General features: G+C 48.4%; 1 protein-coding gene across 1 annotated transcript; it reads left to right on the top strand.

Annotated features, from left to right (window-relative positions):
• Positions 1-8,679: 8,679 nt before the first annotated feature.
• Positions 8,680-10,326, top strand: LOC123130688 (probable L-ascorbate peroxidase 7, chloroplastic; the record flags this gene model as incomplete). The annotated part of the gene is given in 7 exon segments (XM_044550512.1): positions 8,680-8,747; positions 8,832-8,918; positions 9,283-9,357; positions 9,438-9,515; positions 9,608-9,712; positions 9,868-9,940; positions 10,052-10,326. Coding segments are annotated over 6 exon segments (434 nt in total), but the record flags the coding sequence as incomplete, so codon positions are not given.
• Between the last annotated feature and the right edge of the window lie 657 nt (positions 10,327-10,983).

Here is a 10,983-nt window from a genome sequence, read left to right as displayed (position 1 = left end):
GGTGCGGCGGGGGTGCCGACTGGGACAGGTGGCGGCCGCGGGTTGGAGGAGAGCGGCGGCGGGGCTGAGGTGGCGGCCTCTCATTGGCCGGAGCGACGTGGCGGCGGCGGTGGACGCGTCCGACGGCGGATGGATATGTCCGGTGGCGCGGGGAGGAGTGGATCTAGGGTTAGACCGCGAATTTTGGAGAGGGGCACATATTTATAGGTAGAGGGAGTTTGGAGTGTCCAAATAGAGTGTAGTTTTCGCCCACACGATCGTGATCCGACGACGGAGGACATGGAAGTGGTTTGGATGGGTTATTGAGCCGTTTTGGAGGGGTGTTGGGCTGCAACACAGGAGGCCTTCCCGGTTACCCGGTTAACCGTTGGAGTATCAAACGGACTCCAAATTGCATGAAATTTGACAGGCGGTCTACTGGTGGTGTACCAAGGCCACTTGACAAATCTCGGTCCATTCCAAGAACGTTTAACACCCGCTCACGAAAGAGACAAAAAGGGGACGCCAGTGCATGTAGGAGTGTCGGATTGCGAAACGGACAACGGGGAAAAGGTTCGGATGCATGAGACGAACATGAATGCAAATGCGATGCACATGATGACATGATATGAAATGCATGACATGAACAAAATGCAAAACGAAAGACAAAAACTCAACCATGAAGGGAATCTCCTATCGCATCTCCGGAAAAGGCAAGAGTCGGAGTTACAAATATGGAAAGTTGTATCCGGGGCGTTACAACACTCCACCACTACGAGAGGATCTCGTCCCGAGATCTAGGATGGCACCAGAGGGAAATGGAAGAGGAAGAGAAGAGGTGAAACTAAGTTGCTTCTTTGACAAATGAGTGAAACCACAAAACCTTAAGAGGTTAAACCATTTCGAGAAAATAATACACGGAGATGGACGAAGTTGAAAACACTCCGTTAGGAAAGAGGAACAAGGAAGAACAAATTCGGGCAGCACTCCGGTTGAAAAGTGATACGAAACTTGATAAGATGAAAAGAACTTGAGCAGAGGACGTAACACTCCTGTTAAGTGGATAAGCATGAAAAGAACACGATTTTCATACTTCGAGATGATGAGTGAAGAGAGCAACATGACGAAGCCTCCGGAAGAAAGAATAGAAGATAGATCATTGGAATGAAAGAATGGAGAAGAAAATGCCAACTTCTGCCACAAATGAGCTTGGAAAGCACCCTTAGGAGAAGTGTCGAACGGAGTTGTTGGAAAACCAACAACGAAAAGAGTAAGCTTGTAGTGGGCTTATGGGAAACTTCTCAAAATTGAGGCGAAATTCTGCCACTACGGAAACAATAGATTGGATTGATATCAACAAGGAGACGAGAAACTTATCTCACCGGGAGGATAAATGAAGAACTTGGGTCATTTATAAGCACCATAAATAGCAACAATCCTTCGGGAAAGCTTTAGGTGAAATATAACCCAGTATAACTCCAATGAAGAGATTGATGGATTGAAAAGATGTCTTGAGCGAAGAGAAAATGATGGATTTAGATATGTCACTCTTGAAAACTTGTGAATCATGAAACATGAAGGGAAATTTCTAAGAATGACATAACACCACTGCGAAAGATAAGGTAGAAAGAATTGCACTTCGGATGCAAGATGAAGAATGCTTGAACTCCTCAAAACAAGGCATGTGTTGAACACCATGTTTAATTGAGAGTACAGCTTGGCGGATCATAACTTCAAGAGAAAACTTAAAGAACGAATGAAGAATGAAAGAAATCCTTGATGAGCCACCATGTTGAGCCTCTATGAAGAATTCCGGAAGAAACCTTGCAATGATTAGATGAAGCTTTGAAATGATATAACCGAGAAAACTTGGAACTCAAGAAAAGAAAGATGAATAATTGAAATCAACAATTTTGATGAACCTCCGGAATAAGGAATTAATCATTTGGGTGAAACAAGAATAAGAATTATGTTATGCTCATCCTTCACCAATATAAATTGATGACAAGCAACGGATTTGGCATACTACTTATTCTCGTAGAAAGGTTTAAGAGAGATATAGCGTAAACTCAATGGATCACCGGTAGGAGACAACGAATGAATTGATATGATAACGAAGGAAGAAGAATCTTTGAACAAACCACCGTAAGAATTGGAAATGAACGAAGTAAAGGGATGAATCACGGGTAAGAATTAGGGTGTGTTTGGTTTCGGAACCAAATGGAATGTCATGGAACCGTTCCATTCCTAAGGAACGGAATGATTCCATCTCGGTGTTTAGCTAGAAGAGAATGAGATTGGATGGAATGGTTCCCAGGGACAGAACACCAATGAATCTGAAGTCTGAACCAACAACCGCGCAGTTTATCTGAACTTGCTGCTGCCTACAACGCCAACACCATCCTTGAGCAAGCAGCCAAGCACCGACCGCCAAAGCACGGTAACCATGCTAGCTGAAGAGGAGGACGTCGGGAGGCTGGAGCTCGCCTCGGGCTTCCTCCCACCCCCATCCATCCTGTCCCTCACGCCGACGCTGGGCGGATCCTGCGTCCTTGTACGCCGCCACGCCGGCCCGCTGGATGCGACGCCCCCCGCAGCTAGCGGTTCCTGAGTCTTGACGCCGCACGACCGTAGCTCCTAGCGGCGCGTGCTCAAGCGCGGCGTCCGGCTGGATGCGACGCTCCCGACGCCGCACCACCGCGACTCCCGGTGACGCGTGCTCAAACGACAGCCAGCTGGATGCGGCGCTCCCGACGCCGCACGACCGCGTCTCCCGGCGACGCGTGCTCAAGCGCGATGGCCGGCTGGATGGGACGCGCCCGGCAGCTCGTGCTGGATGCCCCGTGGTTATTGGTGGCTGCGGCTCCTTGCTGTTGTAGCGGGGGAGGAAGGAGGTCGTGGGAGTAGGCGGTTCCGCGTGGTCCGCTCGATTTCGAGGTACCGCTTGGAACGGCATAAACAGCGAATATGCCATTCCCTGGAATCGAGTGGTTCTGGTTCCTTTGACAATCCAAACGCAGGAATGGGGTCTGGGAACGGAACCGACCCGTGCCATTCCACTCGGTGACAGAAACCAAACACACCCTTAGAGAACGAATGAAGATACTTGAGGGAATTTGATTCAAGAGAACAAAGAGATCACGAGCTGATAATAGAATATTTGAATGATGCGCCGGAAGAATTCCAGAACTAGAGCTGAAAGCTGAGAATGAATAAATCTTCTGAAATGATGGCATCAAGCTTGAACTTTGCATCTTTGGAAGAACGGGTAAGAATTTAAGAGGAACTCTTCTTCGGTCTTCAAATGTTAAGAATGATGATGAGAAACACCACCATGAATTGTTTAGACACTCCGGGAGAATCAAAAGCGAAGAGGTTGAGCCAACGACGAAAAGAATTTGAAAGATCTTGGAGAAAGACATATGACATGATAATTCATTCTTATGTCAACTTTGAAAGAATTTGAGGATAACTCCGAGAAAAATTAGAAGAGTCAGGTAAGATTCTGGAAAAAGACTTGTGGGTTAGGGCCCACTCAAAATAAACACCGTTGAAGAGATTGCTTGAAAAGAAAGATTGCACCGGTTGAATTAAATGGCTTGAATAAGATAACAACCTCGAAAAAGCTTGAACGGATTGATAGTGGAGACACAAATCTTCTGAGATATCTTCCGCACTCCGGAACAATTGAATAGCGAGAGGTGAAAAAAAATAAGAGTCTTCGGTAAGGACTTCCAACATGGAAAGCATGTGAACCAATGAAAAAAAATATGACCAACACCGAAAGCTTGGCTTGAATCCACCGGAGAAGAAAAGAACGAAGAATGATAAACTAGAAGCTCCGTTAGTATCTTCCTGAGAATCACCGGATAAGAACATTGACGGAAAGGAATGAAGAGACTTCACATCCATAAAAGAGATACTTGATTAAGAAATCTGAGTCCTTGAAGAAAAAGGGTGGGAGGGCGGGAAAACAAAGGCAACTTGGGGATAGGTGAAACGAACAATGTTGGGAAAACTGAGAGGTGATCTAGCGAATGGGAAAATGATAGGATCATCTTGAAGAGAATCACACCGATTGGAAAGAATTGACATGACAATCTCGATGATCACGAAGGATTAGCATCCATATAGAAATATGAGAACACCGCTTAGGAAAGGTATGGAATCAACACTTGACATTGAAGCAACTCGAATACCACAACTCAAAACATAACAAAGGATATATCTCCCACGTGTCGGGGCACGACTTAGAGGCATAGCCGCATGGTAGGCATGTCGCAAGAGGGGTAATCTTTACACATCCCATGTACTGAATAAGAAAGGGATAAAGAGTTGGCTTACAATCGCCACTTCACACAAATACTAGTTAAACATACATCATCCAGAATACAATCAAGGTCCGACTACTCGAATAGCCCACAACCAATGTGGGACTAAACCCAACAATCTCCCCCTCACACATCGGTCACCCATGGGCCCGCTAACACCAGCGTTTCCAGCCCACCAACCATGACCGACCACCCGTGAGTTCACCGAGATTTATTCCGGGTACCTGGGCTTTGATACCAATTGTTACGCAATCCCGGGTCCACTATCACCATTGTTTCCGACCCACATGCGTCAACCAGGCCCAACCGAAGAGCAACACCGACTTATGAAAGGCCTTGGGCCCTCCCCCCCCCCCCCAAGACTAGCCTGTTAGGAGGGGACACCCCCGGCCTTATAAGTCGTGTTATGTCTCTCCCCACAACCGATGTGGGACTAAACCCAACAATCTGACGCCCTTGTAAAAAAAGGGAAAGCGTCTGGACTCATGGATGCGCATGCTGTCCATCCTCGGCAAGTCAGAAGCAGAAGGCAAATCAATTTGCACCAGGAGTTCTCGGCGGCGCCGCGGCGGATAGCGCAAGCGGCAGGTCTGATCGGATTGGTTCCGATCGAAAACAGGAGCGGCATGCGTGACGTGGAGACCAAGGCGAGCGATGCAGTTACCAGTCGGTGCAGGCAAGGCCATGTAGCAGCGCAACATGATTCTTGGCCCAGGCGGGCTCGACCCATGAGGGAGTGACGGCGGACCAGGGTCGCAAGTCCCAGGAGCCAGCTCGGGCGCAATACGCGGCGAGGTCCTAGTTCGGCTGGCTCGCGTGTGCATGGTGGAGTTGTGTGCAGCAGATTGACACGAGTTTTTGTTGGAAAAAAACGTCAGATAATGCAGGCCATCGTATCAATTGGATGTGTCGGAGAAAACAAAGAAAAAAGGACGGGAGTATAGACCCAGGCGTCATGTGATGATGGAGTTGGTACATGTCTCTTTGGTAAGTGTACGCATGTTGGATATCTATAAGGCTCTATCTTTTGGCTCTTTGTTTTGGGCATGGATTGTGTACGTGATGGCAGCAGGATTATGACGTGGAGCCACAAATTCACAAGTGATCGATGGAGTTGGCAGGTTATGCTATATATTCAACTATTGCACCAGAGATATACAGGAATAATATATATGTTGGAGAACTAGGTATACTTGATGGGGTAGCAGGAAGCTAAGTTGATCAAGATGAAGTGCATGCGGTCAGAGAAGGCGACGTGCGTATAAGGCTTGGAGGAGTCTGGAGTGCGTTGTGGCAGCATCATGCATACACAGGGCGTCAAGGCAATACATAGATGTGCGGGCGGACACGACGCGGGGTGGAGCATGGTTGCAGTCGAGTAATTTCAGCTGGGTCGGACTGGACTGTCTGACGGATCGACGGGGACGTCGGTTAAAAAAAGAAGACGGCATTGGAATCAACGACGACGACATAGGTGCGTGATGCTGATAGTGACCAGCTTCTGTGGCGTGGAAACACGTGGTGCAGGCCTGAGGGCTTTTGCAGCTTTAACAAGACTATGGCGCGGGGTTGATTCAAGGCAGTGTACACATGAGAGTTTGAAGTCGACAGGGCGCGGGGTAGCACGGCCAGCTACATGGAGTCATGTTGAAGGTGGAGCTGGAGTCTAGCAGAAGACTTCACTCTGAGCTGATGGAGGGGCTACGGCATAAGTTAACGGAGAGTCGAAGCCTATTTCAGCGGGATAGCGAGAGACACGTGGTTTCAGACTGGGTACCAGTGGTTTGAAGGAGACGTGATACTCGGCATCGGTCGGTGATGATCGGTGGTTCTCTGCAGTAGGGGTTTGAGTGGTGTGGGTTCGCGACCTTGGGAGACTCGACCAGGATAGCAGAGACGCGGTGATAGCGGCGAGGCGTGCGGTAAGCACGGGACACAGCGACAGGCCAGGGCACTGGTGGTCAGACATGTGGTCAGACAAAGTGTGCAAGGGTGCTGAAGCAGTGTTGACGAGTACCAGATTCAAGTTGGTGACTGGGTCTATCGGTGCCGGTTGATGGAAAGAGTTGACCATGAAGAATCTGAGAAAGTGGCGGAAAGTCTTAATTGTCAAAAGCTGAGAGAGTACATGGCCGTATATTCTGTTGTGCTCGGTGCACATGGCAAAGTGCGGATGACAAGACAGAAGGAGGCGGAGTGCTATAGCTGTGGGACATGCCAGAGACTATCCGGAAGAACGGTGAGACAACTGCGAATTTGACTCAGGGTGACACAGGGCGACGGTGAAATTCCTTCAAGTTTCAGACAGATGGTCAAGAAAGAGCGGTGATGTTGAGTTCAGGTAACTCTTATATGTGGCGTCCAATATGTGAGTTGTTCGTTTTCACGCAGACAGTGATCGGTGTGTGATGGTGTTGAGCGGATCTTCCGAAAGTTGGGAGCACAAAGTAGAGTAATGAGGAACTTAATTTAGCTCGAGTGTTGACTGTGAAGAAGACGAGAAGGAAATACAGTTGCAGGCAGAGTCATGTGGAGTCTGGGAGTAGCGGTGGTGCTCATGGCGTATCTCAAGTCTAATGTACATGGAGGTTCGACACATGGATGAATTCAAGGTGGTGAAGAATATTCGCCAAGGTGGAGTTTGTTAGAGTTGTGTCGAATATTATTGTACAAGGTAGGTTACAGTTGGACTTGGTTTCGGACTGTGTGTAGACATGGTAGGAGTTGTGTCCTAATAGGACACTTGTATCCTAGCCCTCTCATATATATCGGGGGTAGACACGCGATATAATCTATGCCAACATAATAGCACAGGCACGCGGGGGTGCTGACGGCGTGTGCCAGTGCCCGGGCGGCCAGAGTGCGGTATTGTGATGGTGTCATGGGGAGGAGCGCCCGTAGTCATGCCTCGGGGACGTGGCCATATCGGTGAACCTCGTTAACAAATCTCGGTGTCGTGCTTGTGTGATTGCTTGGTCCTCGGTAGATCTCGACGAAACGTCTTGGATTTATTAACAAAGCCTCAGACGCTGTCGAAGGGCACCGAACACCAAGACCTCATCGTCGCCACGAGCCCCCAAGAGATAGGTCAACCATCAACACCGAGGTGACCAAGGGATTAGTCGCCGCCACAGATCACTTCCACCGCCACCACCCAGCACACCAACAACCCAACAAACACTCCAATCCAGACATCAAGCTGCCAACCACGGATCCGTGGCCCCCAAAAACAACGCCCCCAACAGGGAGAAACGACATCGAGACACCGTCGTCGTCCAATCCAGAGATGGATCTGAGGCTTTCGCCTGGGGCACACGATTAAGAGGGTAACAGTAGCTTCCCGATGACGCCTTCAAGAAGGGAAACGGCGTCCAAAGGCGTCGCCATCATCATTGCCGGCAAATCGACACAAGGCTTTCGCTTGAAGCATCCCGTCCCCGTCATCTCCGATGAAGCTGGCCAATGTGCCCAGCAGCCCGAGACCTCCCCGCCCTCCTACCAGTCCACGGTGAGCGTCCCCACTAGGACTAGCATGAGGCTCCGTTGACACAGAAGCTCACCTCGAGCACCTGCACAACCGGAGTCAGGTCGTTGTCGGCTGCCACCTGCAATCAAGCCCTTGCCACCAACCACACCCCACCACCATCGTAGTCAAACTCTGTCGACGGCATCCACCGCCGACCCCCTGGTCATGGCCATGAACGCCGGTTGGCCGGGTGAGTTCAGAATAAGCAGATCTTGGCGCCAAGGAGCATTCCAGACCGGCTAGACTGCAACCCCGCACGACCACGCAGCCCGTGCGCGCACACCACGCCGCCCAACACCTCTGCCCTTCGCCACCTGCAGGCCGGCGCCGCGCCTGACCGGCTCGCTGGATCCAGATCCAGGTCACCAGGTCCACCGGCCGCCACGCCGCCGCTGCACAGCCGCCCGCCACCGCCTCGCATCCACCACCTTGAGGCAGCCCGCGCTGGATGAGACCGCCGCCGCCCGCGGCCAGATGCGCCGCCGGCAGAGGGCCTCGCGTCGCCGAGCCCTGTTACCTAGATTGAGAGAGACGCCCCGCCGCCGCCGTCGCTGGGTCCAGCGCGAGCTTTGCGGGCGGAAGCCTCTGGCGGCGGCGAGACGGGAAGGGGCGAGGGGGAGGGGTGGTGGTGGCGGCGATATGTGACATATTAGTCTAACACTTTGCATATAAACCAAGTGTATTCGTTATCTCCATAATCTTACTGATAATTCCATCGCTATATCAAAAGCACGGAGTTGTTATTAATAATTTGGAGATAAAAAAAGGCACCTGTGTATTGATAAATGCATTTAATATGATGATTGCTAATTCCTCAATTATGTGTTATTTATGTTTTTTCAGATGCTGGCCCGAGTGCTCCTGCTGACCACTTGAGGCTGGTATTCTACAGAATGGGCCTTGATGACAAGGTATGTAAATAATGATCTGTGTTACCTGTTTGCCCTTGCTGTTTCGGCTGGCGTTGTTGAGCTGTGTGTACCCTGTATCTGCAGGAAATCGTTGCTTTGTCTGGGGCACATACACTTGGAAGGTCTAGGCCTGAACGGAGTGGCTGGGGGAAACCTGAAACAAAATATACTGTATGCTGTTCTTAACTTTTCTGTGTATGTATATGCTACCTTGGATGTTGTAATTCCCAGGTTAACGATTGCATAGCATGTTGCAGTATCATTTTGACCACCGCTGGAAATTTGCATACTTAAAATTGCACTTAAAATCTCTCTGGGAACTAGCAGTGCTTATTTTCAAGATTTGTACACTTTACATAATGTTCCTTAGCCTTTGTTTACATCTGATAGTGTCAGTTGAGATATGCAAAAAAATTGTGCACACAGTCCTTATAGTACCCGCTTCAAAACATTAATGTTGTGTGCACTTGCTCCATGTAGATGTACAAGTGAATTGCCTGTGTGAGTAATGTTCTTCCATTATTTGCTTCGACAGAAAAATGGTCCTGGTGCACCTGGTGGACAATCATGGACAGCTGAGTGGCTGAAGTTTGATAACAGTTACTTCAAGGTAAGTGCCCCGTTCAATACTTTACATGCCTGGACAATTCATCCGATTTTGTTAGATCTGAGCTGGTAGCGATACTTTAGGAGATAAAAGAGAAAGGAGATCAGGATCTTCTTGTGCTGCCTACAGATGCTGCATTATTTGAGGACCCAACATTCAAGGTGAGTCTGATGCTCAAACTGTATGTTCTCGGCATCCTATGAGAGCGAAGTAATTCCTGAACTGACTGCATGAGAATCCACAACGCTTTCAGGTCTATGCAGAGAAATATGCAGCAGACGAAGAAGCATTCTTTAAAGACTATGCGGAGGCTCATGCTAAACTGAGCAGCCTGGGTGCAAAGTTTGATCCTGCCGAGGTCAGTGTCAGCATCTCGTTCACAGCTTACCAAAGTGTGGGCCGCCCTTCAGTTTATTCTACAAACCATTACACACGCGTTGCTCTGCTCTCTGCTGATTTGATCCAACCTTATCGTCCTTGTGTTTCAAGCTGATCTATGTGGCTGTCCTGCAGGGATTCTCATTGGATGATTAGCGCCACGCGTGAGCCAGAGAACCCTTGAAGCAGCCAAACACACTTCTAAAAGGTACATCACACCCCATCCCACTCCCCAGTTTGTTGATTCATGGCACAGCCCTTTCACCCACTTGATCCCATCGATAAAACAAAGGGCTCACTTTGTTGTGATCCCTCGCAGGACCAGGCCACGGCACAACTTAATCACCATTGTTCCTCTCCAGCTTGGTGTCACTATACTACAGGACGAGGCATTTTCCCAACTTATTATCATACAGTACAAGATAGAGATTTTCCTTCCCAACTTGGTCAAATTGTTAGATTTGGTGGTTGAGGTCGCGAGTGCAAAAATAATACAGGCGTGCCAAACAAATCTGAGCCATTCGTTCATGTGAATCTGCTCCGATGAGATATTCGTTTCATTCCAAAAATTTATCACATGATGTTTTGCCTGCCTGCACTGTGCTGTCATTTTTCTATTAGTCATGTGGCTCATCGAGCACGGTGGGGTGGTGGTGCAGTAAACATCAGATCTGCAATACTGCAATACATAAACCCCTGGACCCTACCGCCTCTGAGGAGCTGCCTCCCGGCGTAAACCGGGAGTGATTTCCATTTGGCGAGCTCCTCCGTGTTTGTCTCCACGGGCAGGCTTGTCATCGGGGTTGTGCATGATTTAATACTTTGTGTGATGAAGATGGAGCATAGCCAGACTATATGATTTTGTAGGGATAACTTTCTATGGCCATGTTATTTTGAGAAGACACAATTGCTTTATTAGTATGCTTGAAGTATTATTGTTTTTATGTCAATATTAAACTTTTGTTTTGAATCTTATAGATCTGAATATTCATGCCACAATAAAGAAAATTACGTGGATAAATATGTTAGGTAGCATTCCATATCAAAAATTCTATTTTTATCATTTACTTACTCGAGGACGAGCAGGAATTAAGCTTGGGGATGCTTGATACATCTTCAACGTATCTATAATTTTTTTTAATGTTCCATGCTATTATATTATCTATCTTGGATGTTTTATATGCATTAATATGTTATTTTATATTATTTTTGGGACTAACTTATGAACCTAGAGCCTAGTGCCATTTTCTG

Source organism: Triticum aestivum, chromosome 6A (assembly GCF_018294505.1).
Source record: "Triticum aestivum cultivar Chinese Spring chromosome 6A, IWGSC CS RefSeq v2.1, whole genome shotgun sequence".
NCBI lineage: Eukaryota > Viridiplantae > Streptophyta > Magnoliopsida > Poales > Poaceae > Triticum > Triticum aestivum.
This window is presented reverse-complemented; position numbering and strand designations above follow the sequence as displayed.